This window comes from Colius striatus, chromosome 2 (assembly GCF_028858725.1).
Source record: "Colius striatus isolate bColStr4 chromosome 2, bColStr4.1.hap1, whole genome shotgun sequence".
NCBI classification, from domain to species: Eukaryota; Metazoa; Chordata; class Aves; order Coliiformes; family Coliidae; genus Colius; species Colius striatus.
Genome location: NC_084760.1, coordinates 120,992,669 through 121,012,476, shown reverse-complemented (window position 1 = coordinate 121,012,476; position 19,808 = coordinate 120,992,669). Strand labels below are relative to the sequence as shown.

Here is a 19,808-nt window from a genome sequence, read left to right as displayed (position 1 = left end):
TAGAGACATAAAGAGTACATAAACATCACTTCTTCAGGGGAGAATTGTTATTCTTATCAGATTACTCTTATCAGTACAAGGTCCTCTACCGGAGCACTATGAATAAGGAACAGAAGAACCACCTGAAGCCATCTAGGAGTTTTCATGTGTTACAATATAGACAGTTATCTATGCATTTAATGCCTTTCTTGCTTTCTCTTTTTACCTTAACTAGATGAACGTATCAACATCTTTTCATTGATATGACTAATTTACCATTTAATTTTCCAGCAGAATAATAAAGCAGTATTATGGGAACTTAAAAGAAGTGTTTAGAAGAGACATTTCACTTTCCCAGAGAACATCTCAATCAAAATGACAATATGACAATATTTTATTGCTAAATCTAAGAGGCTGTTTCAACCCCCCCAAACCCTCTCCCATCAACACCAGTTGCTTGGTCACCACTGGTTCTTGGATGTCCCTGTAAAAATACCAGATAGCTCGCTTTGTCTATTTCAATACAAATTGTAACTGAAGCTTTTGAAGTTATCCAGTTCCAAGAATGGAAGCAGTAATCAACTCAGCGAGACCTGACTGAAAGGCTTGATGACACAGGCTGCAATAATACATTTCAAGATTCCGAAATACTAATTAGAGTTTCTCCTCATTGCCTTTGAGAAGAAATAGTGGGCTAGTGCAGTTAATGAGAATGAATCAAACAGTTTTGCACAACTCCAAAATTTAATAGCTGTCAACCCACCTCCATTAGAAACCATTCCTTTACCAACCCACACTCTTTTGTGCTTTCTTACATCTTTTGTACAGCCCTAAATCCTCCACAAAATCTGACATCATTGTTCTAGTGGCTGTGGGAAGGGTGATGTTTAAATTTTGTCTATTTCAATGGGAATAAAGAGCTAACTGCCTCAAATGACTGTGTCTCCTCCTCCTCAGCGTGTGGCGTCAGAAGAAAAAAAATAACCATCAGCAGCCTCTCAGATGATGTTCCCCCAAATTTTAATGTGCTTCCCATGAATGGGTATTTCATAAATGAAACATCAGATAAAATGTCTGCTTTCCTATCAAACCATGTGACTCAGACTTCTAATGTGCTCCTTCTAAATGTAAGAAGACGGCCCGAGCTTCCCTTCACCGAGTCCCAATCCTTTCACACTTTCTGTCTTTCCCCGATGTCTCCAGCAAAAACACAGGAAGCATAACATTTCAGATCATTAAATAACCATCCAGGTAAAACACATCACAAGACAATGCCAAAAGAAGAGCTTGCTAAGTTAAAGAACGTCAGCATTCTGTCCCACGCAGAATAAACATTTCCCTGAATGACACTGACTTTGCATGTCATTACATTTAGGATCTAACCCAACTGGCATAAAACTCCCAGGTCTTGGATTCACAAAACAAAAATATTACTATGGCTAAATTGTTCCTTTGTTCACAAGCTTCTTATGAAGTCAACTTACTTTCTGCAATCAAATTACAGCCAGCGAACTGAAATCCTTGCAGGATCCATAGTAGGTGGCCTTGTGGTTTGATTTCATCACCAAGCCAGGGCTTTCTCGATTCATTGTGCTACTGTAGGACTGACTTACTTCACCCCCAAATTTCACTCTCAGATTCTTAGGCTTGAGAAGTCAATAACATAACTTTATCAGTCACATTTTTGCTTGAGATGGATTTTTTTGCTAGAGAAGACATCAGTTCACATTCTCATGTTTTATTTACCAACACTTTGATTTAAGAGAGCTTTGCCATGATGATGCAAGTCTTCAGGGCTGATTTCCTCATAAGAAGGATTTACTCTTACCTTGTGGTTTAGTTCCTTATTATGTTTTCAGATTGAAATTTTTACTACTATGACCTAGAACTGATTTACCTGAAGATGCTTTCTTTTTGTATTTCAGCAAAAATAGTTTTAAAAGCTTAATTTAGACCAAAAAAGTCTGAACTTTATTTTCACATAGTTTTGTTGGTGGAGGTTCAGTGATTTATTGCCTTAGATCTTTATGTGGAGGAGTGTTAAGCAAACTAGGAACTTTGACATGGCAATGATAAAAAAAAATAAATAAAAAGTGGACAGAAGTTTAGTTTTATCAAATACTCATCTCTAGATATGACGTCAAAATTACAGCACTGTGAATAGGATCATGAACGAAAGAACTTTGGGGATTACGGCTTTAACTCAAAAGCACATTTCAAAGCAAAATACAGTTGATAGGCCTCCATGTCCTAGATTCAGGTGTGAATTAAAGCTTTAATAAAACAAAAAGCCTTCCATGCAATTTGCTGTACAAGAATGTGGTTCTTCTGCATAAAGACTCTCAGAATAACTGTTTAAAAAAGCATAAACTAACACAAACCCTACAGTCCAGTCTAGCCACAGTAAAATAATGGGTTCTCCATTTTTTTATCTGTCAACATATAACTTGTGTTACTTCATGTAAGCAGACTGATTTTAGGGCAGGAGAGGGACAAATTTAGGTCCCATCCACACAAAGTTTGGCTGCAGTCCTGCAACCTGATCTGTATAGACATGACCCTTCCTCTGCACAACACTCCTCTTGCTTAAGTGGGCCGCTGCACAGGTTTGTGCGTCCTCCCACACAGATCACATTGCTGGGTTTGGATCTTCCATTATGAATGCATCAGGAGACAAATGTGTAACCAGCTCACCTGCCTGTGCTATGACCATACTGTACATTGATCTATTTTGTCAGTTAACCACCAAGCAAATATTTTAGCAGTCATTTTGTCCACAGGTTATCACTTCCACCACCTTTCATTTTTGTTTTTCCACAAGGGTAACCAAGTCTTCTTTCAAAACTGAACGCAGCACTTCTTTCAACCCTTCTGTTAACATTTTTCTCTATGTAACACAGTAAGAATAACAACAGAAGTAGCCAGGTAGATCAGATATTTTATGAGGCTGATACGGTTAAGTTTCAGGTTTTGCAGTTCTACAGTACAAAGTCATTTTTTACGATGCAGATGAAGAGAGTAAGACCTTAATTTTTGCCAAACACTACTTTGATTTTTGGCTTAACTTACATCCAGATGTTCTCTCTTCAACAGACACCCTTTTTGTACACTTTTCTACAGAGTGCTTAGACTCTCTAAGAGTACACCATATGAAATGTATATAAAGCTTAAACCTTCACTTCAGTTGACACTTTTACAACCATTCCGCTCCATTTTTAATTTCCTTTAAATATGCTGACTCATGGTACTCACAAAGCCCTTACAGGACAGCAACACTTCCTTGTTTCGTGTTAAAGCTTATAGAAAGAAGCTTAGTGTTTATTTATGCATGATTACAACATCTGTAATTCATCAGTTCTGCACCAAACCATTATTTTATGTCATACACTGATAGAAGGCAGACTAAGGCTCCTCTAATGTGCAATGAAGCCATCTCTTACCTCGCACTTGGACAAGATAAAGACTTCAAAAAGTTTCAGTCTGCAGATAGCAAAGTGTAATCAGTACCAGAACAAGCTCTGGTTTCAAGGCTTGTGTTATGATGGTTTACACTGTAAATAGGCTGCTATTGTAAAGGTATTTTTTACCTGTCTTGATCTTCACTGCTGATAGATGGCAGCAAAGGGCAGAGGACCTGTACTGCATTCTATGCCTTTCTGCAAAATTGTCCTGTTGAAAAACAAAATGGTGCTAGTTCCACAGTAGACAGACATATGACTCCAGTATAATGCAAGGGTTTGGTTTAATAAAGTTAAAGCAAATGATGAAACTCTGCCCATTGTGTTCCCATTCCCTATGATACTGGAAGTTTTCTGATTCTATGTCAGTAATTTTGTTTTGCACCACATTGAATGTTTGTTTCGCAGTTAAATGTGTGTCAGAAGAGTAGTTTTGGGGTGGTTTTTTTTAGGTCTTGATCTATTTTTAACACTGCTCTAGTCTTGAGATCCAAACATGTAAACAACTCGGGTTATGCTGCGTTACTGCTAGGACACAAAGTGGTATGCAGGAGGGAATTCTTTAATGGAGAGAGAGCAAACAAAACTATGAGACTTTCACTGTAATGTCTCAGTTAACCTACCTTTATCTCTTGGCAAGTAAGAGAAGGCTGAGTTCATCTTCTAAGTTTGGTTAATTGCTGTTTCTAGTGTAGAAATATGCCCGAAGACACACTTTTTTAGAAAAAGCAAATACTGGGGCAGGAGGAAGTTAAAAGTGTAAGCAGACATAGAACATTCCAGAAGAAAAACCTTTGTGTTGTTTGGTTGGCAATTCAGCCTGCTAAGCAACCAATTTCTGGCATGTACTTCTACAAATGTACCATCTAAATAAAAGAAATCACATGCCAACGCTTCTGGCAAGGTTTATAAATGAAAACATAAGCACTAATAGAAACCACTGGTGAAAAGTTAGCATGAGGTGAGCTATTTATCGTCCAGGCCCACTGCTCCAGCTGAGGAGCTGCTGCCCCCTGTTGGCTTCGGTATTTGCCTCAGCACAATGGTTCAACAGCAAAGAGAAAGGAGCTTTTTAAAAACCTGTGTGAAGGCTTAAGTAATGTGGAGAGATGAGAGAAGTCGGGCAGGCAGCCATGCCTGGGAGGGACGCCCAAGATAAAGTTTGGCGGGTTTTTAATGGTTTAGTTTCCAACTACTTTTCTTTCCACCTTATCAGCCAAAATTACCTCCGTTCAGCTATGTGCAAAAATACGGCTTTTTTGCTTTAGTGATTCCTCAAAATGCCTGAAAAAAGGCTAAAGCTGGTTACCTGTGTGCCAGACGCTCGAGGGGGGAACCCAGCTGGGTATACACACCTGAGGCACCAACCCTAAAACAAGAGACAGACTCCTTCAGACCTTTGCTCCCTCAGCATGCTTCTAACCTCAAATACCTGAGGGGAAGATGCGTTTATGAGAGCCTAATAAGTACCTCAGGACACGCCAGTAGCTGCCTCTGCTGCATTCTGTGGAGAATGGCTCCCCTCGAGGCTCTGGCGACGCGGCCCTCGGGGCGGGAACAGGTTTACCCTCAGGGCGGAAATGAGGTTTGCCCTCACACCGGAAACGGGTTTTGCCCTCAAGGGCAGCTTTTCCCGCCCACAGCCAGGGGGCAGCTGAGGCGTCGTGCGCGTGACCCCGCGGCCGCTCCCGCGGGAAGCTTGAGCCTCGCGCGCTCCCGTCTGGGACGGGGGGGAGGAGGAGGAGGAGGAGGACGGAGCGCGGCGGCTCCGCTCGGCCGCGGCTTAAAGAGCAACATACTACTCCACGGCAGCCGCCGCCATGTCCGCGCTGGCGAAAGCCTCCGGCGCGCTCAAGTCGGTGGATTACGAAGTGTTTGGACGAGTGCAAGGTAAAGCCGGGCTCAAGGGCTGAGGGAAGGAAGGCGGGCGGTGAGGGAAGGAAGGCGGGCGGTGAGGGAAGGAAGGCGGGCGGTGAGGGAAGGAAGGCGGGCGGTGAGGGAAGGAAGGCGGGCGGTGAGGGGAGGCTAGGCCGGGCGGTGAGGGGAGGCCAGGCAGGGCGGTGAGGGGAGGCCAGGCAGGGCGGTGAGGGGAGGCCAGGCAGGGCGGTGAGGGGAGGCAGGCCGGGCGGTGAGGGGAGGCTAGGCCGGCCGGGCGGTGAGGGGAGGCTAGGCAGGGCGGTGAGGGGAGGCCAGGCAGGCCGGCCGGGCGGTGAGGGGAGGCAGGCAGGCCGGCCGGGCGGTGAGGGGAGGCAGGCAGGCCGGCCGGGCGGTGAGGGGAGGCTAGGCCGGCCGGGCGGTGAGGGGAGGCTAGGCAGGGCGGTGAGGGGAGGCAGGCAGGCCGGGCGGTGAGGGGAGGCTAGGCAGGGCGGTGAGGGGAGGCTAGGCAGGGCGGTGAGGGGAGGCTAGGCAGGGCGGTGAGGGGAGGCTAGGCAGGGCGGTGAGGGGAGGCTAGGCAGGGCGGTGAGGGCAGGCAGGCGGTGACGGGCGCCGCGCTGAGGCGGCGAAGCAAAATGGCGCGCGGCTGTGGCGGCACGCGCGTGCGCGCGGAGCCAGGCGAGGCGGGATGGGCCTGAGGCGATTGGGGCGGGAGGGGAGCGGCGGCCGTTTCTAGCCGTAAGGAGACAATAACACCCGAATTGAACGGAATGTAAATACGCTCCCCAGTTGCCCTGACAGAGCCTGGGCTGCTCTGTCGAATGTGCTTTTCGTTACATGCGCTTTCCGTGAGCGCCGTCGTGTGGGAATGTTCCCCCCCTACCTTCCCCTTCATCTTAAACCGAAAACTGAAGTCAGGGCAATTCGGTATTGCGGCATCTCGGCTAAAGAAAACTACATACGCAGATTGCGTTAGTTAGGAGAGTATTTTGCCTAAGGGGAGGCTCACGGACAGCTCGCAGCCGAGTTCTGTAGAGTTTGCCCAATGCTCTCTGAAATTCACGTTAATAAAAGTGCACAACGACTTCTGTTGTAACATTATATTAAATGAAATTCGTAGAAGTGGTATTCCCACAAATTAATGTCTTTGTCTTTCTCTTTTAGGTGTTTGTTTCAGGATGGTAAGGCAATGTCTGATTTACCCGATCTACTTTACAGTATAGTATTTCCAGTGCTAAAAATACGGCAGCAGGTCTGTGGAGTATAAATGTATCCAACCTGAACTTTGAGTTCTAGGATAGGCTGTTGAGTATTGCAAGTGAATTTAGGAGGGGGGGGGGAAAGTTCTATTTTACTGTTGTATTAAAATTGATTTTTAAACGCTTACTAACGTGTTGCTTGTTTGTATAGTGCCTAAATATTGGGTTTGTGTTACTTGTGATAGAAGAGCCACAAGAGCATTGAAACATGTTAATGTTTAGGAAGTTTATGTCTCAAGATCTTTATCTTAGCTTTTGAAACAATATGTTCCAGTTTAATTTTTGAAATAGCAATTGTAGTACTGGTATTTGAAGAAGATTTGTTTCCTTGTAACAATGTGCTACAAGCATGCAGGCTGCGACTCCTATCCCAGCCAAACATCTCCACCAGCTCTGAAGATGCAGCAGGTAGTTTTGCATGTCACATAAACCCAAGAAACAAGAGGATGTTTCAAATAAGAACAGGTTTTTATCTGAAAATAATGGTCCATGCTTTAATATTAGACCTAAAAGTTTTTATCTGTAGCTCATATGTGTTGTGAAATAGTGCAAAATTGAAGATAGAGGACTACAATGTAGTATGTCTTGAATTCACTAATTCTATAAAATGGAAAGTGTATGTCCATGCATTTTGTTGTAGGCAGATGTAAACTTGCTCTGCCTTGTTTTGAGCTGACCTGGAGCCATGTGAACAGACACTGCAGTGCCAGTCAGCTTCTTTTTTTATGCTTTTGAAAAAGTTTATATAGAGAAGCTGCTCAAAATCACCTTGAAAAATACTCTTCATAGTTAGCAACACCTTTTCATGGGCCAAATTACACCAGAATTTGCTTTGTCTTTTGGACTGCTGTCATATTGACCTGAGGATTGGCTGTGGCCATAAGGATAAGTTTCTGAAGAGGCTGATAATACAATGTGCACATTTAATACCTGTGTACTGTTTTAGGAATGACTGCACATACTCTGTTTTTTGACTGTTTCCCATATAAATGTATTAAATCTCAGATCTTGTTATTGGAGCCCTTAGTCTGTTGATGTCCTGTAACACAAAATAAAATCAAAAGAAGCAAAAGAGAGGAGGTACCTTTAATGTAAACAAATTTGATGTTAATGAAGTACCATATATTGGCTAACAGTATTTTTATTGTCCCACACAGAATAAAACATTAATGGATTTCTGCAAAACAAGTTTTCTTCAATGTTCAGGGGCAAATTTGTGACCTTTGCTGCTATTTGTTAGTAGTAATGCAGCATCTGGGGGTAAAATTTAAAAAGTACAAGTCAAGTGGAAGGAATTTTGAATGAAACTGGACTATGAAGCTTGTACATGTAGCATATTTAATGAGTATAGGCACTGTGATCGTTGAAAAGACAAATAAGCAGTGATAGGAGCTATGGAAAGGAATAGAATAGATACAAGGGAATGATGTGGGATTAGTAGAGTCTTTTGTAATCAAATCTGTTTCAGAAATTCCTAAAATAAGGGGAGCAAGTCTCAGCCTCTCTGTGGATGAAAGAAAAAAAAGCTTGATGCAATTCCAAGATTTCTGTGCGTGTACATAAAGCAAAGAGGAAAGTGAAGGTGACTTTTATTGTGAGCAGTTTAATATTTTGATTGGAGCCATCTTTTGTATAAGATTTTTTTGAAGAAAAGTATTAAAAGGTGTGAAAATGGAAGTGGGAATTAAGTCTTATTATTATATGTATGTAAAATCTCATTCTTCAAAAGCTGTCTGCTTCTGCTGCAACTTCAGAGCTGACAAGAATATCTTAATGCCTGAGTATGAGCATCATCCATGGATTTTTATCTTAAGTGTAGATATTAAAGCCACAAAAATGGATGTGGGATTTGTATATATGTGGTGTATGTGCTGGCACTGATTGTCCTCTTTCATTATTTTCCAAATCAGTACACAGAAGAGGAAGCTAGGAAGTTAGGACTGGTTGGCTGGGTTAAAAATACCAGTCAAGGAACTGTAACAGGCCAAGTTCAGGGCCCAGAAGATAAAGTAAATGCAATGTAAGTATTTTTCTGTTTTTTCTTAGTCTTACTAAAGTCATTTACAGAAGCATTTTTAATATAAAGTGACAAGTAGATTCATAATCCACTAATGCAACAGTACTCAATAATCAGTTTTGATTTTGAAGAGATGCGTTTTTTTAAGCCTTAAACAAGTCATTTAAGCTTTAAAAGCAGTAACATCAGCCAGCTGTAACTTCTGGTGTCACATACTTTGTCAGTGTATACCTCTAAGACTTCTCTCTTGTGAAATGAAGAAAGCACCTTACAGGTAAGCAAAGATCTGGCTTTTAATTCTGCAAAATGCCTCTGTTGAGAAACAGAATAAAGAATTTCTTGACATTCTTGCTCAAGCTGTGCTAAAGCTGGGTACAGATGTGGTTTTCTTGATTAAAAAAAAAAAAGGTGGAACCCATAAATATGCATTGCAGGAGAGCCTGGTAGTCTCTACCGTCTGGAAATACATTTTGCAATATTTTTGTGCCTTTAAAAGAATGAGTAATGATTTTCTTTATTAAATTGCCAGTTTCCAAAAGCTTGAGGCTATTCCTTTGAGGAAATGATGCCTGGAAAAAACACAAAGCCCAATTCAGTTACTTCTAGCTATCAGTTTTTTCGAGTGTCTATAGGGAGATTGTCAGGAGTTGTTAAAAATCCTTCAGTGGTTTATTGTCCCCACAAAGGAGGAGAGATGGTGAAACTTTCCTTTGGAAGATCTCTTATGGATGGGCAATTATCAGTACAAATTCTGCCAGTACTTTCCGATATGGGAATTGCTTCAAAACAGAATTAAAGCAAAGTTGGCTCTGCAGAGGACATAGTGTTACACTCCCTGGTAAAGAGATTTATATATGCTTTTTTTAATGCAGGGGCTTTTTACTTATGAGCTTAACATTAGGTTGCTTATCTTGGGCTGGCAAACATTCACAAAGCCAGAGAAATAACAATTTTTCTATATCAGGTCTTCGTTTGTGGAAGACCTTTGCTAACAGCCCGATCTGAATGTTGTGTGAATTTGGTACGTTGGTGCCATTACTCTGGTTAATTTAGAACATAGAAAATGAACATGTGAGAAATCAGCATTTGGGTTCTATTTGTTAGGAGTACATTTTCATTTCGAAGTTTCTAGTTAGTTGTTTTATTCTCATTCAACAGTTTTAACTGAAAGCACAGCTTTGCTCCTGGTATTTCTTGTATTTGCATAAACTAGGGTTACTGCAGAGTAGAGAGGTTTTAGCCATGTTTTTCCTGTTATCTGTGCCGGTGGCATTTAAATGAAGCTGTGCTTACCCCCATACCAGAAAGCTTGGGTGTAATAAGGGATCTTGCAGAATATCTCCAAAATTGTACTGACAAGACTAGGCTTGTTCTCAAAGACATGAATACAAAGATATATACAACAGCATACAGCTTGTTTCAAAAGGAATGAAAAGGTTTTGTTTTTCATTGTTACAAGCAGGGTCAGTAAAAGCTGGACTGCAACCAGGAAGATGTTGAAACTCCTCATGTACGTTGTGTTTGATGTCCAGAGCAAATAAAACATTGTTTTGAGTGGCCTCTTCATTTCATGCTGGAAATCAATGTTCTACTCTGATATGGGAACCATGTTGCAATGCTGAAGCACAGTTTTGAAATATGTACTGTGATACAGATTAAGTTGAAGATCCTCGAGTAGAATGCTGAAGGAGAAACCATTCACTTTTCCTTGCTCTCTGTGTGTACTCTGATATATTGAAAAGGTAGTGAGTTTATTTTTGCCATTGAATTGTTGAACTTGCAAATGAAAAGGGAGCTTTTTGGAAAGGCCTTTGTCTCTACTATTACATGTTAATAGGAGATGAAAATAGGTTTGAGTTTTAAAGGTTTTTTTCCCAAAGCTTGCTGCATTTTTTGTAATGCTCCTTGATGCTCCCTAGGAATTCACAATAATGTGTTCTAGATTCAAGGGTTTTTGAAAATGCTATCTTAAATAAAAATGAAGATTCCCTCCGCTATGGCAAATTAAGATAAACAGGTAATCCTAAACATACTTTTGTATTCAAACTGTGATAAATGAGGAGGATATATATCACGAGAAGAAATATCAGAAGGATACTCTGACATCAGCTTCCTGTGCAAGCTCTGGTTTGTATTTACTGTAAGAGACTGTATGTGTAGGACACTCCTTAAAAATCTGGAGATCTTGTATGTTCAAACAAATGGAACACTTTTCAGATAAATACAGTGCATGAATCAATGTTGTCAGGTATTTCAAGAAATATTTCCTTTCAAGAAAGGTGAGTGCTCTTTCAAACACTGCAACAATGTATTCTATAAATCTTTTAAGAATGGTTTGCACAGCGTCTTTTGAACAGGTATTTTCACACTTGCATAAGTTTCCAACTTTAGGCACAGAATAACTTGATTTTTGGAGGCGCAGCACTTGGACTTTTACAAATTGTGTATTACCAGTTCTAGTGGTTCTGGTTTGTTAATGTTTTTTAGGGGCAAGTGGAAAATGTCTTTTGGTTTATCATAAACTGTAAACTGATGATCTGTGGAGAGTCTTGGGTAATCATATAGAAATGTGTTGTGTTAGAACTAAAGAATTAGGGGTGGGAAGGCAACCAGAGGCTACATCTACTGCTGCAGGTGTCGCACAGAAGAGTTTGCTACAGGTTTGGTTCCTTCACATCCTGCTGGGGAAAGCAGTTAGCCCCTTTTACCTGAGCCTGACATAGTTTCTTAAGCAGTATGCTGAAACTTGGATTTTGTCCCAAAATGTGGTAGTAATTGCTTTCCTGCAAACAGAAAATGTGATTCTGATGAGTTGTGGTGATGAGCAAAATGACGTTTGCTCTGGAGCATGTAACAGTGTAGCAGGGGCATTGTGACACTTGCAGAAAGAAGTGGAAGATGACAGGTAAGTATGAAGGTTTGCAGCCTGATGACTGTTGCGTGTGCAGGAAGTTTCATTCTGTATTGGATGATTTACTTACTATTGAATATAGTTTTTTGTTGAAGTGGTGCTGGGAGGCCTTATTTGATTTACATTCTGTGGTGGTGAAATCTTGATCACAGTGAAAACTGCTAAATTTGATGACTTCCCTGAGGCTAGGATTCCCATGAGGGTGGCACTGAAATGCCAGAAATTTAAGGGATGAGTGAGCAGATTTTGATTTTTAGATATTTTAATGTGAAGATTTATCTGCAGTTTATTTTAATATGAACTTTTAGATGCTCAAAGATCAGGTGACTTTTATGTAATGTATTCTGAAGCCAATTTTTAATTGTGAGACCTTACAGGCCATTTTGGAGGGTATTTTTAAGAACTTTCAAGAGCATTTTACCTGTGAGCTTGCTTCAGTATCCCTTAGTGCTTAACCTCTAGATGGAGCTGTTTGTTCTGCAGATACTTTGAGCTATACAGGCTTCGTTGGAAGTCAGTCTATTTTTAGCCATGGTAGCATCCATCTTTTTCTGCACTACCTTTTTCCCTGTTTCCCTATAGTCTTGTTTGCTGTTACTGCTTGACATAGCTAACACCTATTATCCTTACCTACTGAAAGCTCATTTTCAGTCTTTTACCTGTCTGGAAGCCAAAGAATGCTCAAGTCACAAGAAAAGCCAAGTTGCAGCATTTTTAAACCATAATGCCATAAGGTTTTATGGTAAACTGAACGCTTTTCTGCAAGGCTGGGTAGTCTTTAATGAGGTAGGGGAGGTGATCCTTTGGCTCTTTCTCTTAGGAAGAGGTGTAGTACAGGGTGTTTCATTATAGTATCTTGTGATATTTTTCAATCTTATTCATGAAATAAGGTTAGAAGTGCTTGTAGTCATCGTGGTTGTTGCCATAGCAACCTGCATTGACAGGCTAGAAATCACTTTCCCAGGAGAATGTTTTGGTCTTTGAATGATGACACCTTAGTTATCCATTAAAAAAGGAAGATAAGACTCTTGTGGGTTGCCAAGTTCGGAATTTATTCAAAAAATCAAAGACTTAAGGTCTGGCTTAAAGATTCCAAAAATCAAAGATTTCAAATGATGTGTTTTCCCAGCTCCTCCCACAACCCCTTTGTGTTATACTTCAGTGAAATACGCTATTTATCTGCCTAACGTAGTGCCCTGAGATTTTTTTCCCTTGAACTGTTCCGGATGCTGCCAACTATCCTGCAGAGTCAACATTGCATTTTTATATTTGCCTTTCTGTTTCATGTGGCCCCTCAGAAGGGGATATTGAATGAAGTCTCTTTACAGAGAATCATTTATGTGACTTGGATGAGAATCTGGGCTTGGTCTGACATCCTTTTGGTCTCAGTTTGATTTACTGTATTCACTCAGTGTTTCTGAATTGGAAGTTTTCTTTTCCAAGCTGTTGTTCTTTGTGAGGTTTTTTTCCATAATGGGGGTGAAACTGTTTTAATACTCTGCTTGTGTAGCTGAAGTACTTTCCACTGGTGTTCAGACTTGTGTTCCTATGCTGTAATGCTGTGGGTTTTTCCTGCTTGTTTCCTTGTGCTAAAGGAACAAAGAAAATCAATCTGAAATGTATACAGAGTGCAATAAAACAAAACCAAGCTTTCAAATGGGCAGATGATACTATGTTTGGAAAAAGATTCCTTGAACTCTCCGTGAGTGTTCTGATGGAAGAGGGTCCTTGACAGAAAGTTTTCCTCTCTCTTTTGGTTTTTTATGCTATAAGCCATAGAATTTTAATATATAGTAAAAACTAAATCCTCTGGAGGAATAAACCCAAACTGTTCTGGCTCACAAATCTCCAGACCATCACTTAATGAGATTTCAGTCATATTTTTTGATCTGAGCAGGTTTGGCCTACTGTTTAGGAACTCACCTCAAATCTCGTTATGCTGTACAAATGTTAATCTTGAGCCTCTGGCCCTGCTCGCTGTAGAATATAAGCCATTCCTGGAAATTAGATTCCAAGGTCAAAACTAGGAAGCTTCAGACAGCACTGCTATAACCCCTCTATCAGTCTGTGTAGATTTAAAATTAACTCCATTCTGCTTTATTAACATAAGAGATTCTTACTATCAAAGCGTAATAAAATTAAGCTATGAAGTCATAGAATGGGGAAGTATTAGTTAAAAAATATGTAGCTGTGGCACAGAGATGAACTGATAGTCACAGTCACACAGGAATTTTTTGCAGGCTGAATTTCAGTTGTTCCCTGACCCCCAGTCCAGTCCTTCACCACTCTGTTCTCTTTGCCCTTCTGATCCTGTAGTTTAAAACAAAACCGTTCAACTTAGTAATTTTTGGCCATTAACAAGAAAACAGATGTCTTCTGTAGTTCTTGCACAGTAAGTGAATGAGTGAAATCATTGTCATGTATGCCAGCTGGCCTTTTTTGGTTAAATGATAGCATTAATAATAATTAATTGAATAATTACTTAGACATTTTCTTTCTGGCTCGTGTCCATATGGATAATATAGGCAGAAAATTCTGAGTTGTTGCAGCGTGGAATGTAAGAGAACTAATATTTTCAGTGAGTTCTCATCAACAAAGTCAGTTCAGCAGGCATTCAGGAAATCTCTTCTGAAATGTGATGCTGTTTTCATCATCCTTTTAAAGGGTTTTGGTGAAGGAGCAGAACAGCAGGCAGGATTTATGTCTGCTGTGCTGTTTTGAGTACATGCACACCTATAGATAAACATTTGAAAACCCCAGAAATGTAGTCTTTATTAAAACTGCATCATCTTCTCATCTTCAGAAAGCTGTTCTTTTCACTGAGTTTAGTCAGAAGTGTTCAGTGAATTTAGGCTAACAAAAGTCTATTCAGCTTAGTGTCTGGTTTACTATTGTAGCTAGTATTAAGAGATATTCCTGTTGTTCCCAACCAGAAATGTGTAGAAGGCTAACAGCCTAAATATTGAACTCCACACATTCTGAGAAATGCTGACTATTTGGCTTGTGTTGGGAGCCATCTAATAGACTTGAAAGTCATGTTGAGTTCTGTAGTTGTCAGGCATGTAAGGTATGTCTGCTGGAGACAAATGGAAATTGCAAAGTGTGGAGTAAATGTGGGACCTGGGGCATGTGGATGGAATAGGTGACACTGTTGTGCCTAGTGGATTAAAATGTCATGCTGTGTGGGTTGTTGGGATGTGTGGGACAGCACTGTGACCTCTGCAGGGATCGCTGAAAGGATCCTTCCCACTAGAGACCTGCCTGATGCATTTACCCTGACAACAGTGGCCCTAGGGAAGGCATGCTGTGCTGTTGGCTGTCCTCTTCCTGACTGTGTTTCAACTATACTCCCAATTGGAGGTAAAGAATGGAAGCTAATGGATTTAGTTGGAGTCTTGCATGGAAACTTATCTACTCCTGAGGGGATCGTGTCACCAGGAATGTGACTCACTGTAGAAAGGCATAAAAAAATGTCTGTGTTACCATGTGTTTGAAAATAGAACTTGGTCCAAATGTTTTTGCAGCTAACATAGTTACCAAAAGTTAAACTGTTAATCTTGAATCAACTTCTGTACAAAGACGAGCCCAGGTGTTTCTAGTGGGAGTCTGTTGGTGAAGCATCTGTCTATATGTATCTCCCTGACTGCATTGTGGCACTTACCATGGGAAACATTTGCCTTACTGCACTCTTTGCCTGTTTGAAATCACATCATGTGCTTTTTGGTATGGAGGACTTGACAGAAGTGGTGTGTTTTCGTACCCTATGCCAGGTGCTGCGTGCTCTCTAACAGCATTTTATTTAGTGAGGAAAAGGACAGAAGTGCCAGAGCACTGAATGCAATAAGTATGTGGTCACTTGGGTTGATGTGTGTCAGTGTTCCAGGGTAGCAGAGTGTTTGTTTGCAGTGGTAGTTTCCCCAGTAGGCTGCTGCTTATTGTTTCTGCTGTTAGGAAAAACCTCAAAGGACAAAGTGGGAAAGAGAATTTATAGTAGTTTCAATAATACATTGATGTCAATGAAGTGTATGTGGTATGTAGCAAGTGTTATTTTGAAACAGCTGTCTTTAGGTAGAAATAAGTTCTGTGATGTGCACCTCTGAAAATACAATCCAGAATCATCAGCTGGTCACAAGATTAGGCAGAGCTGCAAGTGTAAGTTAGCCCTGGTAAAATGCTCCCACAAACAGAGGTGACTGGGCTTGCCTGAGGGTGGAACAAGCAGTCCACTTCAAGTTAATGTTGATGCCACTTGTTAAAAGCATTGTGGTTGCTAACCCCTTCCTCCTTTCAAACTGCTTCCCTGCTCTTGAAGTGGATCAGTAGTGTAACGTGCCAGTGGCTTTTGGAGTTGATCTCGAGGTCGTATCTAAATACAGGAGAACAAAATGATTGTGCTCCACATTCCCTACCGAGTCTGCTGTAGGCAAGCATAATGTATACTCTGTGTCACTACTGTACAGTCATCCTGGTCCTTACAGTGAGCTTTGCATTTTGCTGTATATTTAATGAAAACAAAGCTGTAGTCCATGGCTGTGTAACATAAGCCTCTTAGCATTGTTTATAACAAGCTTTTATGTTTAAATAATTAGTATACAAGAAGAAATTACCACCTTTACATTCACTTGTGCTTTATCACCATTGTAGAGATTTCAGACAGGACCTTGTGAGCTTACCCTCTGATAGAGTAAGCAAAAAGACCTTTTTCTTTGCTTTGGGACTGGTGGGGACAATGACAAGGAGTTCACTTCAAGGGAAGGTGTAAGATGAAGTAGTCTGAATGTCAACATAAAAGTTAATATTAGTTCTGATTTTATAACCAGCTCAAAGAGGAAACACCAAGATGAGCAGGAGGATCAAGTACTTCTAAATGATTTCTCTTATTTGCCCTTGACTTTGTCAGTCTCCAATAGAAAGAAGAGCAGCTGTCAGAGGCCAGCAGAGATGGAAATCCATGAGCACTTTTACCCTCCCAGTTCTGGCTCTGACAGCAAAGAAAATCTTCCCATGGCAATTTAAGTTGACATTTTGGCCATGTGTATTTCACTGGAGTGGGACAAAGTGAGTGGAAGACAAAAATTCTACCTGGATGAATTACAAATACATTAAAACCAAAGCAAACCAGGCTCATGATGGGTTTTTTCCAAAGCACAGGTATCATGATGGAAAGATTTTTTTTCAAAAGAAAAACGTTAATTCCCCTGGGAGAAAGGGCTAAAACTTAGGAAATGATGCAAAGAGGGCTGTTGGTCTAGCAAATAACTTCTGATGTGTTTTAGTTGGCGAGTAAAACAAAATATCTAGAAAAAGGGGTTAGTTTTGAGTTCGTTTATAGAGAACAGCAACAGTCTGTCTGCTGTGAAGCCTGTCTTCAGGCACACTGATAATATTTAATTAGCTAATAACTCTGATTACATCTTGTTTGACTGCATTGGTAATGAAAGATTTTTGTGGCAATACTTGATGTTTTTTCTTAAAGCCTCAGTACTTGGTACAAAACTGTTACACAGGAATTCTGCTTTAAAGAAAGGTTTCCAGCCTTGCAGAGAAAAAGCCGTCACGCTAAAATAATGCCAAAACCCAAAGGCAATCAAAGGCTCTGAATTTCATTTTGAAGGTCTCATAAAATTTCAGCCAGTCTCATGATTTTCTGGCACTTGATTAATCAAATCTGAACATGTGGGATTATTACTAAGCTTTAGTGAAAAGGAGATGCTAAGGGTATTATGAACAGTTTCCAGGTATTTCTTGTTCTGTGCTGTACCTGTTCAGGTTCAGTGCACATTTTGTTCTTCTCATGTCTAGTTCTCCTAAGGAAAAGAAAATGATGCTAAAGAAAACAATTATGATTCAAGCAGTGCCATGTGTGCTTAAGTTTTGGTTTGTTTTTTTTAATCACACTCAGTGTGTTTCATAATCCAATAATGATATAAAATATCAACTGGTTTGGAACTAGAGGTTCTCCACAGTGGGAATATCGTGTGTTGGTTTTGGATATGTTGGTTTCTTTCATCCATTTAGTATTCCCTTTTTCATCTGCTGCAGTCTTTCTTTTGAACTGTGGAGTTTTTGTTTCTAAAGATGCAGGGAAGTGTATTTAATCTGTGGTTTAGGTTCTGTTTCTCTTCCTGTAGTTGCATACAAAAATCTTGTTTCATCACATTTAAATAATGGTGATCTTTGCCTGAGTCCAGTGTAAAAATTAAAGTGTGTAGAGCAGGGCTGCTAGAGGAGGACCTGGAGTGTTGGAGTTGGTATGTGAAGAGATGAGACACAAACTGCTTTTGATAGGAATAAACTTCAAAAGTAACATAGTGAGCTAGGAGTTAACATGTCTAATGGGTAAGATATGGTGAATGGAATCATAGAATGGCAGGGATTGGAAGGGACCTTTAGGTATCATCCAGTCCAACCCCCCTGCAGAAGCAGGGTCACCTAGATCAGGTCACACAGGAACATGTCCAGTAAGTATAAAGAAACTTGCTCCCTAGATCTGTCAGATAGTCAAAGAAAACAAACTTACGCTTTTTCTTCCAAAGCTAAGTAATTTCCATTTGTTTTCTGTATGTTTCTGGAATAGTTTTCTTGGCTGCAGTCGTGGATCTTTACTGGGCATTTCTCCAGTTAGTTTATATTGTTGGGTTGCTAGCACAGAACAAGAATTGACAAGGCAGGGATTTTATCCTCGGGGTCTGCTTGTTTGCAGTTTCTGAAAATCCCCAGCTTGAGCAAAACTGGGTATATTTGAGATTGGCAGGGTCTTTGGTATTGAGCAAATTCTTTTTAGCTTTCTCTTTAGAACTCTGTAGGATCTAAATGGTGCCAAGAAAGTATTTTCTGGTTGACTTGATGTGTACAGTATAGTTACTGTCAGGAAAGTTTTACTTCAGTGTGTAGACTTCGTTTTCTGTTCTCTGTCCTTGTGAAAATGGCACAGTGAGTAGCTATTTGTTTCGTTTTTTCCAGATGTATTTATCATTTCCAGAGCCTGCCCTGAAGTCATCACTCACTCCTGATGCATTGCACAGAGGTTGCCTCGAGTCCTAAGTTTTCCCAAGTAAAAAAAAAAAATGAAAGCCTTTGGTTGTATCTCCAACATTGGAAACTGTCAGTTATTCAGTGGTTAATACTGAGTCCGTGTCAAGCCTGGGAATCGTATTTACTCATAAAAAATAATGAATGTTGGCAATTAAGCATCACTCTGGGCAGTGTTATCAGAACACGGTGTAATCATCAGTGCTTCCGGGTTCGATTCTGTGATTTGAGACAACCAGAAGGAAAAAGTTTAGTTGAGTGATAATAGCAAGAAATACAGAAACTAATGGGAGTGCTTTTGTTTGAGGTGCCTGTAAGTAGCACATCTCTGCTGCTGACTGCTCCTTCATATCAGTTTGATGATATTAAGTGATGCTAAATCCAAAAGAATAAAATCTGACGTGAGGCCTGAAACGTGTTTAGGTCTGAAAATCTCTGCCCGTGCTACCAGATACTTTGACATGATACTGATAAGAATAAAAAGGTGACAAACACTTTTGAGATTACGTTGCAGGAATTAATATTGTTGACTGTAGATATTTAGAAAGCTAAATTCTAGGATGATCATATTGATACTAGGGTTCAGTCTTTAATGGGGTGGCTATGAAGAGCCTTTCATTTGTCTGCCCTACAATATAGAGACTTTCATGTTGTAGATAGATAAATGTCTTCAATGTGTTTCATGGCTGTATGTGTTGTGCTGAAGAGCAGAGTTGCCTAGAGACTATTTAGGCCACTCCTCATCAGTCTTTGGGCCCACATCACAAAAATGAAGATATTCAAGATCCTTTTCCATCTTAAACCGAAACCAAATCATGCAATTATTCTGCCTTTGTCTCTTAACTTTTCTGCTTCACCTTACCCAAGGCTAGAAGAGGAATCTGTGCTTGACCAGCTAGCCTGTGCTCCTCTCCTCTCAGTCGTCCTGAGTTTCTCACTTAATTCTGTCATTGGCTTTGAGGATTGACTGCTGACATCTCACTTCTTCTCTGTTAAAAGCTACATTTTCTCAGTCACTAGTGCATTTTTTTGTCTCTGCATAGCATTTTAAAAAACAAAGATGCGTGTATTTGGAGGATTTAGTTCTCTTGCAATTTAAAAAATCCATATCTTCAATATAATTAATGCTTGTTGGTATGCAGTGTAGGCTTTGTAGTTCAGTATTTTCACACTAGATGTCAATCTACTTGCATATCTAAAAGTTGCTGTCTGTTTTTTGCCTTCTAGATATTTCTTTCCTGTTTTCCATCTGCTTTGCAGGGAAACCAATGCCATGG

General features: G+C 40.4%; 2 protein-coding genes across 4 annotated transcripts in view; one reads left to right on the top strand and one right to left on the bottom strand.

Annotated features, from left to right (window-relative positions):
- PSME4 (proteasome activator subunit 4) overlaps positions 1–5,008 on the bottom strand; it is a 90,231-nt gene extending 85,223 nt beyond the window's left edge. The window contains exons 1-3 of the mRNA XM_061989346.1: positions 4,908–5,008; positions 4,747–4,806; positions 3,567–3,648 (exon numbers count right to left, since the gene is read on the bottom strand). The gene's annotated coding sequence lies outside the window, so the exon portion shown is untranslated. The remainder of the gene's footprint in view (positions 1–3,566; positions 3,649–4,746; positions 4,807–4,907) is intronic.
- A 154-nt stretch (positions 5,009–5,162) lies between these two features.
- Positions 5,163–19,808, top strand: part of ACYP2 (acylphosphatase 2) — a 29,104-nt gene continuing 14,458 nt past the window's right edge. The window contains exons 1-4 of one of the 3 annotated variants that reach the window (XM_061989353.1): positions 5,163–5,327; positions 6,477–6,493; positions 8,482–8,591; positions 10,051–10,154. In XM_061989353.1, the coding sequence (XP_061845337.1) occupies positions 5,258–5,327; positions 6,477–6,493; positions 8,482–8,591; positions 10,051–10,129 (276 nt within the window). In that variant the 5' untranslated portion in view covers positions 5,163–5,257 and the 3' untranslated portion in view covers positions 10,130–10,154. Of the gene's footprint in view, positions 5,328–6,476; positions 6,494–8,481; positions 8,592–10,047; positions 10,155–19,808 lie in introns of those variants that run through there. The other 2 variants (XM_061989352.1, XM_061989351.1) reach the window with 2 other exon arrangements.